The following is a 24,152-nucleotide window of genomic DNA, read 5'->3' as shown; positions in this document are numbered from 1 at the left end:
ACTAATTCTTTGTAACAATTAAATTAAGCATAACCAATGCGCTTCAATTTCAATATGAGTGTTAAAAGTGTCGATTTCTCTCCAATGGAAATTCACGATGTGCGTATTCGTGTTTTCCGGACTGTTCGGTAACCTGCGCCAAAAATGGGTGTATCTTTATGACAAAACTAATGCAGTGGAAAACAAACGTTTTATAACGCCTATTATGTTGATCGATGATGATATTCGATTGCACAGGGATTTGATACATTTTTATCGCTAATATTATTTGTCCTTTTGGCATACAATTGGCACAATAGCGAAATCAAAATTCGTTTTCGATTCTTCTTCATGCTCCTGTCTGCTTGGAGAAAGATGATATGGCGAAATCTTTAGCATATGCTTCTCCCTGCATGCTTTGAAATGCCCAAAATGGCTGATATTTATTGCAACACATTTACGGCACCTTGGCATTTCCAACCGTTCGGCTATTCCCAATAAACAGTTTGATCGCTTTACGGCAGCACCCTTGCCCGGTTTACGGTCCCAATCACAATAATTAGCATCCACCGAATTAAAAGCCTGGAATTATGGATGCATTAAAAATGTGTGCCTAAAAAAACAAGTTCGTACGGATTGCGCCGATAGCATTGTTTCGTAATCGCGTTGCATCGTGGCGAAATAGCTCGATACGAGAAGATCAATATCAATGCCCGGTTTCAGTGTGTGTGTGTGTATGTGAGTTTCAGGGTGATTAGGATGGACCCAAGATTGATGTTTAAATATGCGATCTCTCATCATATCGATGGTGAAACAATAGGTTGCTTGTTTTTTTTACACGTGCATGTGATCTGTTTCTCTGAAAATTTCCATCCGGGGCGCTCTATTCGCAGGCAATCGAATTAATTAGCCATGCGAGAGAGGGCTAATCACACCAAAGGGAGCTAGGATTCTCAGCAAACGAGCTATGATTGAGCGATTTGAGTTCGCCGTTCGTTATTACAACATTACGTCTCGATAATTGTCCGTTGGGAAGCTGTTTTCAGACCTTTGTTTTCCGACTTCAAGGGCTAATTTTCGGCACGTGTGCTTGAATCGCGCCACCTTCGTGACAGTTTGCGGCACGTGTCGGCCCATGAAGCGGATGGAAAGTTGCTGTTTTGTCGATCGAATTGGTTGTCGGCTTTCCGGGCGATTTGTGACATTTTTCATTTCCATCGAAAATGAGCTGCGTGTTTGCCTTCGTGACCACCGGCACGCCCAATTAGAGAACCATTTGGTATGTGCCGGTGTACCAATCGTATCCTGCCGGCGGAAGGAAATGCGCAAACGAACGTCCACGCGGAATGAACGAAGCATAAATCAGCTACAAACGGATGCGGACACGCGACCGGTACCGGTATTGGTTGGGTTCGTGAAAATTCGTACCCGTGAGCTGTGTGACATAAGCCTACGGACCGCTTACCTTCACCTGTCGATCTCTGTGTAGGGCTTCAGGGGGCTTATTGTTGTGGTTTTTTTTTCGATCACTTTCTCCAAAATATTCGCATCCGCGAGGAAACAAAATCGCACGACACTCGGGAAAAGCTGTGCCCCGGGCAATGGGAAAGGAACCGGTGTCACATTCGCGGTACGTAAAAATCGAAAGTGCCACCCCGGAGGCCGAGCCCTGTGGTTTCGGACTGTAGATCAATCGAATTTGGCAATTTTGGTCGCAATTTTATTTAGCCCTCCTCTAGACGCACGGGAAACGGAGCCAGACACACACACACACACGCACATGCGGCTCTTTCATTGTTCGTTCATATTTTTGATTTAGCGTTCGCTCTATTTTCTTTTACTTTTACTGCAAAAAAAAAGGCACAAACATTTCACCATTTCCCATCACTTCCGTGGTCCGGGAATGGATCTCGAAGCGTTTGGAAAGTTTTTGCTATTGTTTCCACGCGCAGGAAAACGGTGTAGCAGTTTTCCTAACGCGTGGTTTTTTTTTCTCTTCATTCCCGCGAATGCCCGACGGGGTGGAATTCAGTTCCGTGGTTCGCCCTCCGGTGCACTAATTTGATTTTGGGACCATAATTAATCGAATCCCATGCGATGGAAAGCGAAAGGCTCTCGCGCTGACGGACGGTGGTGCGCACGATCAAATCGCGGCAGATTAAATCGAGAAAACGAGAGACAACACCGACAAGCGGGGTGTGCCGGTTGCGTGCCGCAAAATTAATCGTTTTGTTTTCCTCCGCACGGTTGCGCGAGCGGTACCTCGATTAGCGTTTTAGGGCCGGAAATTGGGATTGAAAAGCGGTTCCTCCTATAACGTGCGGCACGCAAATACTGACACCTGATACACGGCGGGCTCCCATCGGTGACACGCAATTTCCAAGGGATTGGGAGAAAAAAAGAGCCCGTGTGTGGCAGAGAGAAAGAGCAACGAAACATGTGTGAAGCATCTTAGGGTCGGCACCTGCATCGGTTGATTGATTGGCCCCATCGCTTACGTACCGGATCGGGTTTCGCTTCCGCTGTTTGGTAACTGTCACTGGTGGGGTTTGGTTTTTCTCTTCACGGACGTAACCGGCGTGTTTTCCGGGACATCCATGTGCGGAAATTGTTGTTTATTAAACGGCAGCTTTTCCGAGCAAAACCAAGCCGTCGAGAGTGATGATGTAAAGGAATGTGATCTGTTAATGCAGGAACGGGAGAGCTAGAACTGTTGCTGAACATTTGAGGCTGCTGGTAATTCGAAGCTCATGTGGCTGGGGTGATTTTTGGTACTGAGATTGCTGCTGGATTGGGTGTCCACGTTGAAATGACAATAGCACATGCTTAGAAGTCTAATTTCGAATTTAATAGGCATTCGTAATGGGTGAATAAAAATTCCAAAATGTACGTTTTATGTGAAAAAAACAGTGATAAAATTTAGGGCAATTTACCGAGCCATGCTGCGTGTAAGATTATGTTGGATATGCGTAAAGGAGAGAAAACGATCCCAATCGCTCTATTCGAATGCAACCGCGACCGATGTTTTCCATCTCGTAGTTTAGCATAATTACTCACAAAATAGGGGAAATTTGAGATATCTTCAAAAATAGATCACCGAGAAGTGATAAACCATCGTAGACCGCCTACGGCATGAAGGTCCATGAACCTCCGAATAAATTTTCCCTCAACCAGCGACCGGTGATTTTCCTTTTTCCCTCCACACGGCTCTCGCGCGCGCGGGGGCTAATTTGATCGAGCCCGCGCACACTCGAAACCAAGCTGACGGCATTAAACGACCGGGCAGGCGCTATCGGAAAAATAATCTCACACTCCCCAGTCGCATCGCGCCACGCGAGCCGCTTTCTTCCCGCAGCCGCGGCGTGTTTGGTGCGCATAAATTATGTGCCGCCGAAAAGCTTTCTTTTTAAATGGCGGGCGGTGGTCGTCCGTTGCTGCTGACTCTCGTGGGCATGCTCGGACGGTCATGATGGACGGGCATTCGATTCGGTGTGCGCTCGCGGGCCTGTTGTGGCGAGATCAAGATCAAGTGATCGCACCCGAAACCGAGGTGGAAAACTGTCTCTTTTTCCCTTACGAGGTGGGTGGGTTTTTCATCGCTGCTGGGTGGTTTCATGCGCGCGCGAATTGCCGCAATTATTAACGCGACAGCTTGCGAAGATTAATGCACCGCGCGCTCGGTGGGTCGCGCAACGGCCTTGCCGGCACTAAACGGGCAATTTAAAGTCGCGCTCTGAAGCTCCGTGAAATCGGGACGAATGGGTCTGAGATGTAGATGAGCTGCCGGTCGGTGGGCCACCGATGAGCCAATTAGCTGATGATGTGGTGTTCTCGTTGCCGGTAGCCCCTTGGAAGGGCTTAAATTTACGATGCACTTTCTTATCGGCGCGTTTTCCGGTCGCACGTGCTTGCTCGAGGATCGTTTGGATGTGTCTGAACGTGTCACGACCGTCTAACGGTCAACAGCTGCCACGTGTTTCATCTCAAGAAGCGCACGAGGAGCGATTGAGCGAGCGACTTTCTCAACGCCTTCGCGACACCCTTTATGCCACTCTTATTATCACCCTCACAGGAGGACGGTCGATTTGCTTCGATTTTTGTGGCACGTTTCCACCGCGGCCCGATAATGGGACCGACGGATCGCGATATTGGATCGCGTGTGGATTTGTGATGGCGCGCGATTGCGAAGGTCGTGGTTGATTGCAGCTTGCGGTGTCACAGGGTGTTTCATAAATAAATCCTTACCCACCCGGTGTATCGATGTGGGTGTATTTCGGGAGGCGAGCGGATGTTGTTCGTCGTGTCCCCAATGTTACCCCCATACTAAACGATCCCCCGTTTTCTGTTCGTCTTTTAGGGGTGAAAATACAAATGAATCTGCCATTGCCCTTTTGGCGCGAATGATGTTCGCTTGTGGCGTGAGACAAAACTGTCTCACAAACGACGCCATCCGTTGTCGCAAAAAAAAAAAACCACCCGTGTGCCATTTCCATCGTCGGTAAGGCATCTTCAAAAGGATGGTTCTGATTGATAGCACGGTGTGGTGATGGATTGGTTTGCCAATGGCTTCGGGAATGTAGAAAATTTCCCATCTTTCGAACGAATGGCGTTTCCATTTACTGCACTGCATTGTTGCGTCTCGCATTTGTTTGTGTTTTATTGTTTTTTTTTTGTCATTGAAATCTAGCACAATTCTTTTAGCAACAAACCGTGTGTTTGAACCGTCGCAATTGAATTAAAAACAATCAGCTCGCTTAAATGCCCCTTTATCTTATCTTTGCGCCGGTGCAAATAAATACCTTAAAAGCTCAACTCAACAGCGACACGTGGTGTGGGAGTCAATCAAAACACCGACTCGACCGACGACCGTTATCAACCGTTTTGGAAAACGTGTGTCCAAGGCGGGAATTCGCTCAGCGTCCAAGTGCTAGAGATTCCTTAGCCTAAAGAAAGGCTTGTGCAAAATTCCATGTAATTAATCACATTAAACACCTTTTTATCTAATTAAGGCCAGTTTATTGCTATGATATGCACTCTACTGTAGACCTTTTTTGTTACCCATTTGCAAATGCAGTCCGCATTGACGTCATGCAGATAAAAGCCCATTTATTAGCTCCGAGACAACAGTTCTTATGTGCAGTTCTTGATATTAAAATTTGTTTGTTGGTTCACCAACCGCAAACGGTAACGGCTCGGACGCTGGACGTGTTATCTAAGGCGGGAGGAAAAATGGACCACTAACGTCAAAAGGCAAACATGCGATAGCAGGTGAACTAGGCAAGCGGTTCCTCATCACGCGCGTGTAATTATCTCCCACCGGCAACGGGATGCAGAACATCTTAAGCACCTCGTGAAGTCGCTCGTGCTTGGCTTGCAATAAAAAAAAAACACCCAAGAATGCAAACTCATTATCGTGCCCTATCTCACTCGCTCCCTCTTTGTGGCCATTTTACAGGTGACACACCGGACGACCGGTGACGTAATGGTGCTGAAGATGAACCAACGGCGCGCCAACCGGCCCAACATGCTGCGTGAGGTGCAGCTGCTCAACAAGCTGTCGCATCCGAACATCCTGAGGTAAGTGATGGGTGGCTTTCATTCATCGTGTTCGCCGTTCTCACCTCATTCCCTTTAGCTGGGCTGGGAATTGGGGGTGTGGATCCACCCACCGACAGGAAGCAAGGAGTGCACATGTAATTGATTTAAAAAGCCATTTCCCATCCCTCCCGTGCCAGACACGCGAGTCAATGAAATTTACAACCACCGCGCTCTGTGTGTGTGTGTTTGTGTGTGTACCAACGGTTGAGTGGAAATGGATTTCCGATGATACCGACTTCCGTTCCGGCAAAGGAAACGCCTAGCTTCGTAGGCGCAAGTGGCAGCGAAAGGATGCGGCCTTCGTGCAGATGTCGCGCTGGCAGTGTAAACACACGACGGGGCACGGTGGGAAAGCAAAAATTGCCCATTAACACGAATGCGCACCCAGCAATGCAACTTCCTGGCGCGTCTAGACGTCGTGTACGTCTGGGCGGCCCTAAGACTTTCGCAAACAGCACCGCAAACGAAGCGTGGCCGCCATCGAGGGTGCCGCACATTCCACAATTATTGGCTGCCTACGGGCGAGATGGAAACGCTGTAGCGCGAAACGGTGCTAAAATGGTGGCGGGTTGCTTGGATTTGTCCGCCATTCGACGGCGGATTGAGATTGTTATCGTGGGAATGGCAGTTAACATTCCGCTGGCCATTTATTGGGACCTCCGTGAACAACGGGGCGATGGGACGACCTTGGCATTGGCAATGGCTTGCGCCCTTTCGAACGGATCGGTGGAATGTTTTGGATGTGCAGATGGAGGAAGAAGAAGAAGAAGCAGAAGAAAAAGGATGCGGCAGACAATGATTATTCTGCTCCATTACGCTCCTGAAAAAGGGTTCGCGTCTGCGTTCAGCTGTGCTTACGTGAGGCAAAATTGGCTGCAGGTAAAACAACAACAAAAAAACACATACCACCGTGCGAACACTCACACACCTGCGTAAGTGAGGGAAAAAAAGAGAAATCGGTCCTACATCGTTGGAAATGCGCGAGTGTGCACACACGGAAACGTGCAACGCTCACAAGGTCCCCGCCGAGTCCCTTTTTCCATTTGCTGCTGGAAAATCTCTGATCGCGGTGGAAGTTGCCCGTGTAGGGCTTTAGAGGGCACACAAAGTTCAAGGGTCGCTGGCCCTTGCGATGCGGAAAGGCGCGTCTTCAGCGCGTTGGGCGACTCGAGAACTTTCAAGAGCCAACGGCCGGTTCCAACACGAGCTCCACCCGCTACCGGTGGGTTTGAGATTGTTTCACCGTCGTCGCTCGTTAGCGATGGCCGTGAGATTTTCCACCCTCATGATGCGCGCCCTCTCGCAACGCCTCGCGAAGCTCCCTCCAGATGCATGCTGGCAGATAAGGCGTTCAGATCCGGCGTGGGTTCAGCACACTCGAGCGCGAGGAAAGCGGCTGCTTCGAGTTTTGGGGTGAAAATGTTTCACCAGTGTGTTATTAAATGTTTGTGCTTTTTATTAAGCGTTTATATTAAATTTATTGCCCCAGCTTTGGCCGCCCTGTGTTACATGCCATACTTAGCCGGCTCTCGCTGCCTGAGCTGGAGTATTTTTAGCACACTCCGCTGCCATGTTCCGCTTTCCACAAACTATTCAATGCAGCACTGGAAAGCGCACCGGCGAGGGCGGACGGTGCGCCTTTAAATTCGTGCCCTCGCTGGCCTTGATCCCTCCGTGCGCGTTTCTCTGTTAGGGGTAATTTATTCCACTTCGCAAACTCCATCGCCCGGAAGTGGGGTCGCGGCCGCTTCTGGCGTTGAGCGTTGCTTTATTTATTTAATTGCAATCCTTAATGTTGACCATTTTCCCGCCAGCAAAGGGAGGCGTTTGTTTGTTCGCCCCGTTTTTTGTGCTCCCGTCCGATCGAAGCTATGCAAAGTCCGTCCACTGGACGACGCTTAGTTTGTTGCACCTTTCGGTGTCGATCGTACGGCGACGTGTTGTGTTTTTTTTTCAGACGGCCATTTTTTCTCCGCTACAGATGTTGCTGCAGCATTTTATGTGGTTGTTTTGTGTGCGTGTGTGTGTTTTTTTAAATTTATTTTCAATCCACTCCCGTTGTTGTCTGGCTTTTGTGGTCGACATCGTGCACACACGGTCACCCTCGAGCACCGAACAAACACTGGCAACGACAACAAGCCACTGGCCGTGTTGCTAAAGCAGAGTGATGGAGCCACTTGATGATGGAGAAATTCATCTCACCAAGAAATCGCATACACTCCCCGTCGGAATGCAATGGCTCGGAATGGAATCAAAACAAATGAAACCAAACGGGAGGGAAAAGTAACATCTGCACCCGCAACAAAAAAAATTGCTCATAGAAGCACTTGTCGACACGATCACTTACACACACACTCCCGGCAATGGAGACGCCTGATGGGCATGTGCGAGAGCATCGGTGGGCGGCAGTGGGGTGGATCGCCATCCGGCAGGTGGAGGAAAATTAAGAAAACGAGAGTGAAAGCATCCAACGCGGCCAACGCACCGAACCGGTGTGGCACCCTTTTTTTTGCGCCCGTTTTGGGATCCGATCGTTCCTTTCTCGCTCACACAACCGCGATCGCGATCGCGTGTGGTTGCGCCACGGCAAGGTCGTTGGTACAAACGCGCGCGAGCAGTGTAAGCGAGTATTCGCAAGGCTCTTTCTCCGACTTGTTCCTCGTTCGACTTTCTTGCTCTCTCAGTTTCTCTCTCTCTCTCTGTTTCTTTCGTTTGTCTCTTCCCTCTCAAGCGAGCGTCCGCGATGGGGGGTTGGTGTTATTTTTTTTTCTACGAAAAGTGCGCGGTTTTTTGTTTCTAAATCTAATTTGCTGCCCAGGTGCTTCTCGCTCGTAGTCGCACTAGAGATTTATTTATTTACCTTTTTTGCTGCATTACTTTAAACGCTTCGCCCTGGATGTACCCCAGCTCTGGGCGATCGATATGTTGGCCTGTTGTAACCATTTTTTTTTCATTGCCGCTTACGTTGTTTGGAAAGCGTTTAGCCGCTTTCTGGTGCTTGATGGAGCTGTAGGTATGTGTTTATTTGTTCAATAACATTGATTAATTATTGCCACTGATTGAATCGAACGAGCGAGAGAAATTCAAACGATGATTGATTATGTGTTGTGGAAGAAATGGTTAAAGTGGTACGTTTTTCCTATGTCTGGTTTGAATTTGATCCTTTTTTGAACACGGTGATCGATCGATCGATTTGCAACAGAGTGAGCAAAAAGGTGGTAGGTTGATTTTTAATTCGAAGATGTTACCCGAGTGCACGATCTCCCATTACAACAGTGATCGGTCAAGGCTCGCTTGGCGTCATCGTTTCTGCAGTTCCCATGCACCGAGTGCACCAAGTGCACTTGATTGTCACGAGTTGCAAACGTGCGGAGCTTTTTGCTCGCTCGAGGGCGTGAACAGTGGAAATTAAAAGCAACGATTAACATACGCATCGCAACATCGCGATCGCTTAGGTTCGGTGAATGGTGGATGAGGCGTGCGTAAATGATCACGTTTACGTTCGGCGGGTGGCTTGAAAGGTTGTGTTTTATTTTTATTTTTATTTTTATTTTTATGCTGAATGTGTTTTTCGCTCTGCTCAGCTTCTTTTGTTCTTTTTCCGCCACCGTAGCAGCTTCGTTCGTTTTGTTGCACTTGCCAACGAACGCGTTCGCATAAACGGTTTGCTAGGTTAGAAAGACAGCAATGGGGGTTGGTGATCGAATAAACTTGTGTAGCAGAAAAGAAAGAGCGAGAAAGAGAGTTGGTGGAGTTTTGCATGGGAAATCAATGGGTGGGAGTGCTCTTTTTCTTTCGCAGCACTCGTGGCTGTTGGGTACCGGTGGTTGAAGCCGTACGATTGGGTAGATGTGTAGAGATTTTCACGGCGTGGGTCTATGAACTTGCCGAAGGTTACAACGAATGCAAAGGCTTCGAAGCTGATTCCAAGCTGTATGTGTGAGGATGTGGGAGTTTTCGAAGAACTGCATCGAGTGCATTTCAACCACCCACTCCGAACGGGTAGAAGCAATTTCTCTCCAGTTTGCTGCACTACCACCACCACCAACACTAAACTATGAAACTGCTTCATTCTAAGGTCGCTTGGTTGTCGGATGTCCGTCGAAAGACGCCGCATGGGTTTCGCTGTGGTTTTATGTTTCCTGAGACGAACCTTTTCATAAATCAGCGCACGACAAAATCCGCCTTCGAGTTTTGCTCTATTTCTGCCAAAGAAACATTCTTTCTCTCATAATGTTTAAGTTATGATCTCATACATGTTGCGATGAAGGTTAAAAATTGTTTTTCATTACCATTCTAAAAAAAATGGAAGGTTTTCGGATGTTTCAGCAGCAAACAAGGCGTTTCATCGACTTGTCAGCTCCATCGGATCGTGAATGTTTGTATCAATTATTCAACCTTTAAATTTTCAAGTCCCTTGTACTAGGGTACAAGAATCTCCAACCAAGGTATCTCCCTGTTGGTCCGATTTTCATATACTACTTCCACTTCGTATGCAAACAAATCCAAATTGAATCATCAAGACGAATGGGAAGGATTGCCGCAAGCTCGCACGTTTCGCATGTTTTTCCCCTGACGTTTTGTTATTACTTTCAACAACGCAAACATTGAATGACATGAGCGAATGTTTTTTATGCTTTAACCCCATGCTGGCGTCAATTTTTTTGGTTTTCCTTTGCTGCTCTGCTATATTTTCGGATGTTTTTATTTTTGCTCTTCCTTCGTCGCTCCCCGAAATAGCGTGGGCGTTGGTTGGAGCTATTATTGGACGCGTCTGAGCAACCTGTGTGTTAAATTAGACACCCTGAAAAAGCGACGGTGAATAATGCGGCGTCTGTATTCATTTTTCCGCGAACGTTATCTGCTTTATGAACCCCACAATTTGCCCTTGGCATTCATTAAAATAACGATGGCTCTTGACCGATGATTAATACTCGTGGAAATTTGTCAAAATAGGTCTAGTTCTAGTACATTCTTGATCAGTTCTCATCGTATTTGCCATGACAACATGCTAGTTGAAATGAGGAATATTTATTCAAAGGTGTTTTTGTTAATCTGATTCGTACTTCCTGAATTCATTTAATACGTACTGGCTACGTTGCGTAACCTCTGCATACCGAAATTTTCCAATCTCTATAAACATATTGTGCAATCATACTTTCGCTGCCCTTGCGAACTGCAATTGTTTGTTCAACGAGTATCGAAAAATAGCTGATTTCCAGCCATAAAATGCCTCCCGGAGGTAGCAATTAAAAATTTCCTGCATGTTTAATTTTACTTTCCTTTACCGCTCGGACTCGAACGCATGCACGGAAATGCAGGAATTGCATGTAGCAGTGGGACAATTTACTTTGGAAAGAAAGTAAACAAAATGTCCAACCGAACATAATGCTCCGAACGGACCCTTCAAGACCGTTGCATAAACCACTGCTGTAGTACTCAATGGTCACCCCTGTTTCTGCCGCACGATGAGCACAAGCTGAAAGTAACAGCTACTCCATCAGCTGGTACTTTTATTTTCGCCACAACAGGCGGATATCGCCACGTTTGGTCGTAAAATATGTGGCCAGATTCGGAAAAGCGGACTCTTCAGCAAACAGTGGATGGAGCACAGAGAAGGAGCCCATGAGCTGGAGGGCAAAAAATAGACCAGGAATCAGACAACATTTCAAACCCATCTAAGATGATGGCGCTGTCAGGAAGCGGATAGTGTACACCCGGCGGAATAGGGCACACAGACTTCGATCGGAAGTTGGGATCCTGCTCGTTGGTCAAGTGATGCAAAACGATCACTTGCAACTTTCGCGATTGCATTCACTCGTGTGTCAGCTTTGGACTTTTGTCGTCTCTTCGACACGCGCCAACTCTGCGGAGGTTTGCTCCATTTTTTGTTGTTGCTCTTCCGCATTTCGATGTGGTGGAAAAGATTGAGTCGATTTTGCATAAACTACGTTTGCATGCTAACAACCGCTTTTTGTGCGGAGATGGATTGGATTGAAAGTTTCGTCGTCGAAAGTGAAATTTCTGATACCGAAAGCTGCTCGATCTGTCGCATGTCGTACGTGGAGAAATGCAAAAGGGGAGGCTTTGCTATTTTCGCTATTTTTATTTTGTTGCAAATTCCCCACACGTCCATCTGATATTCGATTCGATCGATTGAAGCGTGAAGTGAACGTTTTTATGCTCTACCATGTTAGATGCGTATAAATAGTGTCGCTTGAATTGGGAATTGATTGAAGCATTAAAATGACATTATTATTGTGCTCACTGTTACTGTTTGAGTATGTATAGCGTTGAGTGGTTTCCGAAAAGCATATAAATCCATCCCATTCTCTCATCTGTGGAAAGTACGCTCGTATCCAACCATCGAGTGGCGATGAACTTGATTGTCGCCAATTTATTGCCTCCTCACGAGATCAGCGTTATCCCAAACGGATGGGCGGAATAGTTGACACTTGCTAGCGTATGCTTTAATCGCGCGATTGGATGGACAATTAAATTACTCCTCGAAATGGTCACTTCTACCCTCTCTAGAGGGCACTCGTGTATGGCTTCCCCGTTATTGAGCGTCGTTTCGTGTCAAGTGTATAGCAACGGTTTTGCAATAACCGGGGCAACCATCGCGACCCAATATGGGCACAGGCTCAAGATCGTCCAGTTCTTATGATCGACCTCAATTCGAATGATGTTGAGGGGGTCGCCCGAACCTCCCCATACATCGAAAGGTCAGCGAGTACGTCCCGTAAGTTTATTACGCGCGTCTGGAGCACTCGGGAAGGCGATAGATTTTCTCCATCAATTTCCGATATTTATTGTTCTCTCTTTCCCTCGTTCCCATCAACGCCATGTTGGGTGAAGTAATTGCATTCGTAGCACCACCTCTCGGGCTCGATGATGATCAGCAAAAACCCGCTTAGCCAGAGAAGTGGAGCCAAACCACTGGCACCTCGTTTACATCGCCGCTTGGATGCCAATTACGATTGTCAAACGATGGAGCTGATGGAGTTTTGTGCGTGTTGAAGGCAACCACCGATCCGGTGAGCCATATAAAACGGGTTAGTCGTGTTCATAAATCATCGATCAGCTGGCCATCAGCGGTAGGATCATCACCGTTGGAGGAAAAATCAGCCAGAGCGTGCGATCGTTTTTCGATGGGACAATCAAGCGCAATCGGTCCAATGTCCTCCCGTCCGATCGCCACAGAATCCGGCCGGAAACTGCGGGACTTGCGGGACTTCCTCTCATGTAACGGTTTCTTCCGCTTTCACGATCATCGGAAGGAAAGTAGGCGATCGAGTTGATTGTACGCAGCACCCTGCATCTCGTGGAATGCCAGGGATTAGGGTGACGCTTGTTCCGATCCGGTTGACAGACGTGTTCGCTCACGTGTCGTGTGCCTAATTTTCGACCCTAACGGCGATGGTGGTGACCGTTTTCTCCTCGTTTTCGGTGGTGCTTTGCGATCGCGTGTTGACACACGCGACATGCTTGTGCGAGCAATTAGGAATTTAACGACGATGTCCGGGGTGTTTGATCGCGAGGCAGCTACGCGAGTAGTCAGAGTAGCGTAAAGTGGCGCCTAACTCGGTTAACGAGATTAATGCAATCAATCGGTTTTAACGATCACACCGTTGAGTGTCCGCCGTTTTTTTTTTCAAGCTTTCGCCCGATATCCGATCGGACGATTGTGTAACGGGTATTTGTCCGGTTGGCGGTCTGGCTTTTTTTTCTTCTTCATCCTTTAATGTAACAACCTTACCCGAACGGCGCTCAATTAGTGCACAATCGAGAAAAGCTCATCGGCGTCACAATGAAGTATGTGCGAAAATGTGACTGGAGAAATCGAAGTCTTAGCGTCAGGTTGATTTTACGGCACCGTCGATATCCGTTCTCGGTTGCGTACGAAATCGTGCACTTTTAGGGGGCTCTGGGAACTCGCTTGGGGTCCAAAATCCCCCGTAAGAGCCGGTCACTAAGGCACTGTGGGTCTCGATCGATGTGATCGCATGCTCGAATAGTTACGGCCGCGAAATGGGCGGTATAAAATAGAGCGGTAAACAGGCGCTGCATTTGAATAAATGTGTGTTCGAGAGAAAAAAAACTTAGCCGCCCCACGAAACCGCCGTTACATCGCGGTTACTGCAAGTCGAATGGAGCAGTTCAAGCAGAACGTTCCGAGATGAAAAATCGAAACCGAGCGTCCAAGCCCGCGCTGGGAGTGGGAAATGTACCGCCACTAGTGGCTAGTCGGAAGACAATTGGATTGGGTTTGGGTTATGGGCGGATTACACAGGGTATTATTCGAAACAATAAGGACGATTCGTTCCGAGAGTCGGTTCGCGTGAAACCGCGTATCGAACGTGGGCTTATGAGTAAGTGGAGCGCGTGGTATTTATGGGCTTTTATTTGCGTTAGTAATACCGAAGTACTGCCGGGTAGTTGAGCTGGTGCGAGTTTTGCTTTGAGTTATCGTTTATCTCCGTGTTTTACATGGCATATTATATACGGCATATGTTAGTCTTCGATATACGATCTATTGTTTATCGATATATGGTCTTTGATTCTTCGATATACGATCAAAATGCGTTATAAATAATTGTCCACTGATTTTAAGAGCTTTACCCATATACAGAGCGTTACTTTACTGTTATATCTTTTACCCTCAGCTAATCGTTTTTAATAGAAAAATTTGATCAGTAAATTTAATCTTAAGTGATTGAAATGGTTTTAATGAAGATATGCTACATATGTTCTTCACTCGCTAACCCCAAGAACATAATTTCTATTTGGAAACGTTAATAGCAGTCAAAATGGTGCATCGAATAATTACACCTTCAATGATTGTAGTTTAAATGTTGATTTTAATGGTAGCAAATGGTTGAAACGAGCTGGTATGCGGCTGCCCAGGCAACAGCGTTTTCCCGCTCGAGCATAATCGAAACATTACAAATCAATGCTGATGCTAATAGCGGTTTGAACAAGCCATATGCAAACCGCAAGCTCGGACTTGCGTCGTTAGCCGAAAACTGCTTCCTATTGTCGAAAGGGGCAAGAAAATCGGACCCTTCCTGCATGCCGACGTAGCAGCGTTCGCAACACCACACATCTCGCACACACGATTACATCAACCTGCGCATTATGGTCGTTTGCCTGCGCCGGTAACCGGTGCAATAAAGTGCAGTGATTAGGCTCGTGCGTTGGACGGTGATGCGTCTGGGGCTCTGCTCGGTGCCGTTTAGTACCGGGCTCGTGCGCGCAATGACACCCCCTATATATCTACTTTGTTTCGTTCGATTATGTCCGTCCCGGTGGCCGCGAGGGTTACGCGAACGAGGGCCGCGCATGTAATCCATCGCAAAACCGCATAACTTTGCAACCGACCGTGTGCCGGTGGTCATAATACGTGGCGTGGCGGTGGAAAAGCAATGCCCCATTGGGCGGGAAAAGATGGCCGCCCACCCGGTAATGGTGGCGGTGGAGGCCGAGGTGGATAGTGATAGGAAGAAAAACCGGTTGACCGCCTTCGCCCGTAATCGATGCGAAGGAAACGCCACAAGGAAGCAGTCGCTAGGCCCGTACTTTCCGCAACTTGCCGAGGTTTTTTTTTCCATTTCAAGCATTTCTCAGGTGACCAGGTGGACGGAGAGAAAAATCATCGTTAAAACAGAGCCCGTGGAGTGGACCTAACAAAAGGAATGAGGGGGAGGGGGGTGGGTTTTCGGGTCGCCAAAAGTGTAACAGAAAAGCCCGCTTCCGGGAGACCGTGACGACGAACCCGGCTGGTGGCACAATTTTGTCTCATTTCCATCGCAGAAAAGGCCGCAGTTGTGTGGCGAAATATTTGGGTCAAGAAAAAAAAATGGCACATTCCCCACACAAACACACGCACAAAAGGCGCGCGCGTGAAAAGAAAAACGTTACCGCACGCGGTGGGCGCAAATTCCTGTGGCGCGAGCCGCCGAAGCGTCACATTTTCCTCGAAAACGAGCCCACCACGCGATCGGGCCATTGGGCCGCTTCATGTTTTTCTCCCAAATCCCTTACTCGAGCAATTGGGTGGTGGGCGTGTGTCGAAATCAACCCCAAAAACCGAAACCGAAACCCAAACCACACCCCCACCCGACAGAAATGCACTCTAATTATCTCATCAACACCTGCGATCGCGATGCTCACATGAAGGCTCGCGCGTCCGCATCTGGGCCAACCGAAACGACTGACCGAAAATGCGTTTGCGCGGGCGAAAAGAAAGCAAATGCGACCCACGGCGAGAAGGCGCGTGTGGCCCCAAATGGGGCTCCAAATGTTGCCCTCAATGCTAGAGACCGCGCGATGCGCTAATGCGCAGGTTTGGCCCTGATCTTTACGCCATCTGGCATGATTTTCGATGCATAGGGTGACCCTTTTTCGAAGGATGGTGTTTTGCAGTTTCGCTTGCCAGATCTCGAGTTCGCACAATCCGGAAAATGATGCGACCACGTAAACCGAGATAGCTGGGGGGTGGCTTTTCACGTCCAGAAAGCCCAGTCTCTGGATGGGGGTTGTTTTTATGTTTCGTACTTCACTCGCTTCTGTGGCGCCTCCAGAGCACGATCTCAGATGAGAAGGGTGGATTTATTGGTGCTAATTTTCATCATTAAACGCAGCACTGCTGTACGTGTGTGAGGTGTTCGGTCCAGCTAGCTGCTCCCACGAGTTGATAATCCCCAAAAATAGCATCGTGCGCACGCTCTGCGATCGACGATCGAAGATAATTGGCTTCGCGCGGTGTTGCACCGAAATGTTTTACAATTTCCTGCCCCGGGCGAGGGTGGTAGGATAATTGTATCAATTATCACAACCGGGTTTTGGCGCTTCCCTCAGCGGGCTCAGGTGCCGCCTCTAGCGGTAGAAATAGAACGACTGCGGGAAAAACACGCCTGTTAATTGCACTTTCCGGAAAGCTTCGGCCTCCTCTTGGAACGATCCCGAAAAGAAAAACCATCACGAGCTCAAAAGAGCCTTCTCGAGAGTGCGTCACTCGAGAAGCCAAACAAAGCCAAATCGCTCGAGGAACACAAGTGGCCACGAAACGCCTGAAGAATGGTGTTAATTACCGCTACCGCATTACCTAGATTTGGCGCTAGAATTTAGCGGACCACGATGAAGCGCCCGCGGCTGGCTGGTGCTCGAGCGGATGAATGGAACAAACAGCCCCTTCTGGGTAAGCTCTCCGGAGACATGCTAATCGAGCACCTCTGGGCTATCGGGAAGTGATGCTGGTAAGTGCGTGTAGCTACAAATCCACCATTTCCCATCGAGCTGGAAGTGGTTCCGTTTCTTTTTCTTTTTTTTTTTCATGCTGCTCATTTCTGGCCGTTTCACGATCGATCGAGCCTCATCTGAAATTCTAATTTGCGATCACAAACGGAAACGGCACCTCAAACACAATCGCACCCGATTTCCGGTTCCACGCGAACAAAAGCGAAAGTGACGCCCGGGTTGTGCATCATGTCGCAAAGTCACGAACACGGGGTCAGTTTTTCCCGGGGTGCCGTGGGGGAGGAAAAACGCCACTAGCCATCGCTAGCCCTTCTGCGGAAGCTGCAGTTTGAGCGCGAGGAAAATAAAACCAGTTTCTTGGCCGGCACTACACTTCCGGGGTAGCAACGGTGCTCTGGAACAGTGCCCAAGCTAGCAACAGGAAGTGTGTCGAGTTCCATCCCCTAAATGAGGGTGGGGGTGGTTCGCAGTATCCCACCTAAGAATGGGGGCTTTTTTCCCGCACGATTGGCACCTCCGAATTGGGCATCACGGAAGACGATGCAGCCGTTTGGTGCTTCAACCGCAAGCACGCACAGTGAGCAGGCCACGATGCGTGCTGTAATGTGGTGGTCGTGTCGATTACAAATGGTGGTTACAAGCCCAGTCGGCAAGGAATCGACTACTGACCGGTAGCGAATGAGCCCCGTTTGCCTGTCGTTCGGTCTAGTTTCCATTTGGTGGGGTGTGATTTTCCAATTTTCCTTGCGAGACACATCGGAGGCTGCGTTCGACAATTGCACCTCCTTTCGCTTTTCGCTCGGTGTAAGGGTCTGGAATGGGTCCAAAGAATAGAAAGAAAAAAGCGACTCACATCATCGTCTAACACAACCGAGGTGCGTGTTCCGGTCGCGTCGACAGCTGGCACTTAATTTGCTTACGCGTGCGGAGATCAACGAGTATGGCCCGTGAAACTACCCCTAACGAGTGACGCCACTGACGTCGATCCTCGCTCCCATTCAACCCTTGATCGACGGAGACGACATGTGGCACGGTGCGACTGGCGCCATAATTCATCTCGTCATGCGCCAAGGCTCCCTTGACCTAGATGAGGAGAGGCGCCATATTTGGAGCGGTGCCTTTTTTGGAATGATTTTTGTTACTTGTTTTTGTTTACTTCTTGCGCGACCACCGCAAATCCTACCGACTCACGGAGGAATGTTTTGTCGTGTCCGCCGCTAGAGAACGCACACGAAAATGTGATCCCCTTGCCATCGGAAGATGATTTCCCAACCCCCTAAGTGGGATCGTGCGACCTTCAGCACGGATGTGCCGATCAACGTTACGCATTAAATAGTTTCACCGTCGGAAGTGCCTCTGCCAACTTTTGTGTCTCTGCCAACGTCGATCGCGAGGTGTTACTTCCGGGCATAATCCGTTTACCGACCGTTGGCGGCGGGGACTGAGAAAACCCTCCTGAACGCCCTTCCATCACGAGAGGGAAGCGAAGCAATGGGCCATTGTTTGCTGGAGCTGGTGCAGCATCACAGGCGAAAGTCGGAAGCAACCCTCTCAGTTCAGCCATTGTTACTGCTACGCCGTTGGTTTGTTTCCCGCGCCGTGCTACGAGGGAACGAAGATGAACTCCGGGGTTCGTTCGTTGACCGCTTCGAGAGATGGTCCCAACCCCAGGGGACGACCTCGAGACCGGACGGAATCCGTTAAGTAACACAGATTCTCGACACATTCCCAGCCTCGATCGGAACAAAATCAGCTATAGGACAGCTCGCTAAACGGTCCTGTGCGATTCCGTGGATCGTAACAATGGGAGGAATTTTTGGGAACCAGTTTTGTTGTTTAAATGCCAAAACGGCGTATGGTGACTCTCGCGTTCGCAATCACCATTGAGCTGAGCCCCGTTAGCGGCAATTAAAATCAATTTCAAGCGAAGAAAAATGTAAAATTAAGCTGCTACATCGGTTGCATGGAATTGATCAAATGCATTGATACACCCGGCGCGTTATTGTGCAAACAAACCTCTTCACCATCAATCTTCATCATAATGTGCATAAATGGTTGGCATTATGATGCGATCGGGCTCGTTCGTTCGTTTCCCTTCATCGACCGCACCGGTGGACGGAACCACAATACGACTGAAAATTGTTTAACCATCAGCTCGTTATAAACACCGAAGCATTACTCATTCACGTAGGGCTCGCGCGCCTCGACAGCCTCGCTAAAGTTTCACGGTTTTTCCACGGGGCTCAGTTTCCTTTTCCCGGTGCCGTCGTCATCGTCGTCGTCGTCGTGTCTTTTCTCCTCCCCTTCGCTTTAACGACACCTTGATTAACGGAGTCGCCGATCGGCTTGCCAATGGTTCCTTCAGTTTTTACGTAACACTCATCGCCAATTCGAACGCCACCCCCCAGGGGCGCCCAGTGGGCGGATGGATGGATGGACCCTGCGAAGGGTTGGAACGGGTGGACCGGATCGGTTCGGATCGGAAAATTTCCTTCCGTTTACGGCTGAAATCATTGAGCATAGGTGGGGGGGATTTCTCGTGCCCCCCCCTCATGCATATGGCTCGTGTGTGTCGTAAGCGCGCCTCCGGGACATATTTCCATTATTCATTACGGTGAATTATAAATACACCGATCGGTGATGCTCATCGGTGCGCTTGTGCAATGATGCCCGCGAGCGTAGACGCTTTCCTCGTCCGCTGGTAAGCATCAGCAACCGAAAGACGATCGATAAATGCTTCATGTATGATTGGTCGAATTGTGCGAGCATTTGTGTGCTAATCTTGGGCCGTCCTATTTGTGGAGTTAAAATATGCCCCCCTGGCAGGTACATAACTCGTGCATTTATTCACTGGGCGGTGGTGATCGCTCCATCACACACATGGGACGTGCGGAAATGTCCAGTTGGACGGGTTTGGGGTGATTGGTTGGAAAGAATTATGGCAGGAAAGCGTTGACCAAGTCGGTTTCACGTAGCGTTAGTTCCGCGTGGCAAATAGCCTACTAAGCGGTTTGATTCGCGCCCTCGAGACCAGCTACTAACCGGTGCCTTTGGCTTTGTTTGCATTGACGCGTTCGACAGGTTTATGGGCGTCTGCGTACAGGAAGGACAACTACACGCCCTCACGGAGTACATCGAGGACGGCTCGCTCGAGCAGCTGATCGCGAACAAAGGCGAGTACCTTCCGGCCCTTTGGAAGATAAGGATCGCGCTCGGGATTGCCCGAGGAATGCAGTACGTGCACGACGTCGGTATCTTCCATCGTGATCTCACCAGCAAGGTACGGAACCGGGAACCAGCCGGTGGTCCAGTAGGAACGGTTAACTCATAAATCTTTCTCCATTTCGGTCTCATTTGCAGAACGTGCTTGTGAAGCGACTACCGGACGGTATGTTCGATGCGGTGGTCGGTGACTTCGGGCTGGCAGCTAACATCCCTCGGAAATGGTACGTACAGCGCCTTTGCTAGTGACGTGTTGCCTACTAAGCCTACTCATGTGTTGCCTTCATTTTGCAGTGGCAAACCTCGCCTTGACACGGTTGGCTCCCCGTACTGGATGAGTCCGGAGTGTCTGAAAGGACAGTGGTACGATCAAACCAGTGATGTATTCTCTTTCGGGATAATATTGTGTGAAGTGATAGCACGGGTAGGTTTCGGAAAGCTCGCAAGTTTTACGAAAAGCTTCGATTATCTTTATCTAACTCGCCTTCCACACAGATTGAAGCCGATCCGGATATCATGCCCAGAACTGATACGTTCGGTTTGGACTACATTGCGTTTGCGGATGTGTGCCCGAACGATACGCCACCGGCGTTTTTAAGACTGGCCTTCTATTGTTGTACTGTAAGTAGCATGCCCGCAGCTCAGTCGGAATGAAACGTGTAACGCTTTAACGTGTGCCTTTTTTAATGTTCCAGTATGATCCAAAGAGTCGACCAACGTTTACGGAGTGCGTGAAAAAGTGCACTCTGCTGTCGGACGTATGCGAAGACAGCTACAATCATCTCCAGCAGCAACAGCAGCAGCAGCAGCAGCAACAACAGCAGCAAGCACATTACCGCTTAAACGTGACCACCAACGGGAGTGCGATCTCGAGCAGCGGTTTGAACGGATCCTCGGCTACGAACGGATCCTCAGAACTGAGTTCCGCCGGAAGCGAAACTAGCTCTCCAAGCAGCAGCACAACGGCCACACCGTCCAGCAGTGGAGAGTACTCCCAAAATCCGCTTCACCATCGTCGATCGCTGTCGGAGAACGTGATCGTGTTCCCACCGCACACAACCCCAAGCGATAAGGCGCGCTATCACATGTACCAGCGGGGAAACTCGGTTGTGCGGCCAGCCGAACCAGCAATCCCGGAATCGCCCACCTACTCCAACCAAACGCTCCGGAAGGTCGCCGAAACGATGCTGTTGAAGGACTCGCAGTACAAACCACGGGCGAAGACGGAACAGGGTGGTGGGCCAAAGGCAAACCCATTCAGTGCGCTCTCGCAGCTGAAGGGCGTCAAGAAGATCCTCGGTCCAAACCCGGCCGTGACGACGTACAGCTCGGGTGATTTGTTTAGCTCGTGCTTCGAGATATCGGCCCCGTACTTCCGAGCGTGGAACTCCGTGCAGAACCAGATCGTGAGGAATGCGCGCGATGGACGGAGTTGCGCTGGGCTGGCAGGTTCGGGAGGTTCCGGTTCTGGCAGTGGTAATGGTGAAGGACAGCCCAAGAGTCTACCGAATTCGCCGACCTCTCCGCGGAAGGAATATGGCGAAGAGGACGAAGAACAGGCGAGCGGTGGTGCGTTGGCAAACGAGTACCGTAAAGTGTCCCTTGGCAACGTGCGGAAGTACCGAGCCAGCTTCACCGAACTCTCTAGTCATCCACTGTATAAGAGTGGCCAAATTGAGACTGAAGTAACGAGCGCTGGTACTGTGTCGGTGGCAGCAAAGATGACCAATCCGGTGGCGGGTGCTGCCAATCCAACCGTGAACGGTAGCGCGACAATAGTGCACGCCGTTAATCCGGCCACGGGCAAGAAAATGTCCAACGGAAGCATAAAGCCCGCAATGCCCTCCATCGCTTCGGCAGATCCTGTCGACGAGGAGATGGAGCTGCACGGAGAGGAATTGCACGTGTGTGCGAAACCGGCGAAAGTTCCTGCCAATGGCACTAGCAACCTGGCGCACTTGTGCAGTGTTAACAATGGAGACAGTGGCACCGAAGAGGGTCAAGACAGTGCGAGCTGTGACGGAGAGTCAACCAGGCAAGAAGATGACGACGGGGAGGAAGAAGGAGATGCCGATGAGCGGACAGAGGACGCAGATCAGAGGCGAGTGGAAGTTAGGAAGTTGAAGCCGACGTCTGGTACGACCGCCATTAGTGAACCTAGCACGAACGGATGTAAGGATGTGTGTTCCGAGGATAACGGTGTACTGGAGACACCGCGCATCCTTACGCGACGCGGTTCCACTGAGAGTGGGTTCTTTTCTTGCCTCAACGAAGACTTTGGCACGTACAAGTCTTCGCCCTGCTGCTGTTTCGAGCAGATATCACACTTTGAGTCAACTGATCGGTTGCCCATGTGCCGGTGCATATATGCCGGCGCATCGACACTGACCGGAGGTGGAACTGCGACATCCAACGGTACGGTCGGAGACGGTCTAGCCGGTCTGATGTCCAACCAAACGCTCAACGATAGCTCGAGCATACTGTTCTTCGATGACAGCTCGACAACGGTCAGTTCCCTGCGTAGCATGGATGATCTGGAGCTTTCGGACTCGATACGGAAGCGCTTCAACCACCACCATCATCTGCACCATCTGCATCCGGCACACCATCAGATGCATGGCCGGCATCACCATCACCTGCTCAGCAACGTCGACATCGATGCCCGCTCGATCGACATGGGTCTCATCAACCGGTTGGCGTTGGATTCTGAGATCAGCAGCATGATCCAGAAGAACCAGTTCACCAACCAGCTGCTGTACTGCAAGAACCGGTCGTCGTCGATCTTCACGGATAGCTCGGACGACATCAGCAGCCTGGCGGGGTCGGATTCATTGCTGTGGGATGATCGCTCCTGCACGACAATGCCAAACACACGGTCGGCGCAGATTGCCAAGATCGTCGAGTACTTCGAACGCAAGGGCCAGACGTTTAAACCATTCACCGTACCTGATACGCTTCAGTTGGGCGCTTCTGCCACCGGAGGGAGCCACTGCGGTGGTCCGGGCAGCTCGGTACATCTGCAGCACCATCATCATCTTCATCACCATCATCACCATCGTCAAAGTGCCTGTGGATCGGTGGTCACGCCGATTGGAATGAGCACTACGACGACACCCGTTGCCGGAACACCCGTAACATCTTCAGCACCCACAGCGACACCAAACGGGATGGCCACCGAGAACGGCAGAAGGCATTCTTCCACTGCAATGACGGCCACTACCGGAGCTCCGAACGCCAAGCTTTCGCAGGCCGAACTAAAGCAGCGCTTCGAGTATGAGGCGTTCTGTCTCGAGCTGGAAAGAAAACAGCAACCTGCAGGTGTTGTTGCAAATGGACCCCAGCACCGGTTGAACAACATCTGCGAGGGAAACGTTCGCTCGAAACTGCAGCTGTTCGATAAGCTGAAGCAGCAGAGCAATGGTGTCGCGGTGCCATCGGTTACCGCGAACGGTGGTCCACTGCCGAGTGGGATTGGAAATGGTTCCAACGGAAGCAATGCTACCGCCACCGGTAGCTGCTGCGCCGCTAGCAATCCCGGTGTTTCCACCAACATGAACGGGTTAACCATTATCGATAAGTAGCAAGTGGAGCAAAGATGAAGCGCGATGCCTATGCAATTGTAGAGACAACGTTCCTTCATTACGGCTTGCAAAATCGGGAGCCAGAGCAGTGGCATAATATGCAGCCGTAGGCACTGCACGAGCAGGAATGGCACGAAAAGGAATACTAGGTACCTTCCTTTGTAACATTTGTTCAAATGGTCGGTTAGAAATAACTTGCAGAACGTTTCTCCGTCCCAACCGGCATAGAGAAAGCATACAAAAACGCGAAAGAAACCAATATGAGAAGTGCGAACTAATCGTCATGCAAATCGTTGCGCCAAACAATTCTAACGTAGAACCTGAGTGGATGTGTCAAATTAGACGCTCCAGTACGGAGCGAAAGAAGCATGTAGGACAAATTTACACTTATATTTTTGCACCAACCGATCTTGCCCATGGCGTCGTTATGTGGCTTTGGAACACATGAATCCCCGGGAAATGGAACCCGCAAAGCATGGAGTGGCAGAACGGGCGCTGTAGACGTCCTTGCTG

The 24,152-nt window shown here is 49.6% G+C and overlaps 1 protein-coding gene across 1 annotated transcript in view; it reads left to right on the top strand.

Annotated features, from left to right (window-relative positions):
- LOC128721090 (uncharacterized) overlaps positions 1-23,639 on the top strand; it is a 49,251-nt gene extending 25,612 nt beyond the window's left edge. Inside the window, exons 3-8 of the mRNA XM_053814808.1 lie at positions 5,435-5,556; positions 19,918-20,116; positions 20,197-20,282; positions 20,353-20,482; positions 20,554-20,679; positions 20,754-23,639. Coding sequence (XP_053670783.1) covers positions 5,435-5,556; positions 19,918-20,116; positions 20,197-20,282; positions 20,353-20,482; positions 20,554-20,679; positions 20,754-23,639 — 3,549 coding nt within the window. The remainder of the gene's footprint in view (positions 1-5,434; positions 5,557-19,917; positions 20,117-20,196; positions 20,283-20,352; positions 20,483-20,553; positions 20,680-20,753) is intronic.
- Positions 23,640-24,152: the final 513 nt, after the last annotated feature.

The sequence above is a fragment of the Anopheles nili genome, chromosome 2, assembly GCF_943737925.1.
Source record: "Anopheles nili chromosome 2, idAnoNiliSN_F5_01, whole genome shotgun sequence".
Classification (NCBI taxonomy): domain Eukaryota; kingdom Metazoa; phylum Arthropoda; class Insecta; order Diptera; family Culicidae; genus Anopheles; species Anopheles nili.
This window is presented reverse-complemented; position numbering and strand designations above follow the sequence as displayed.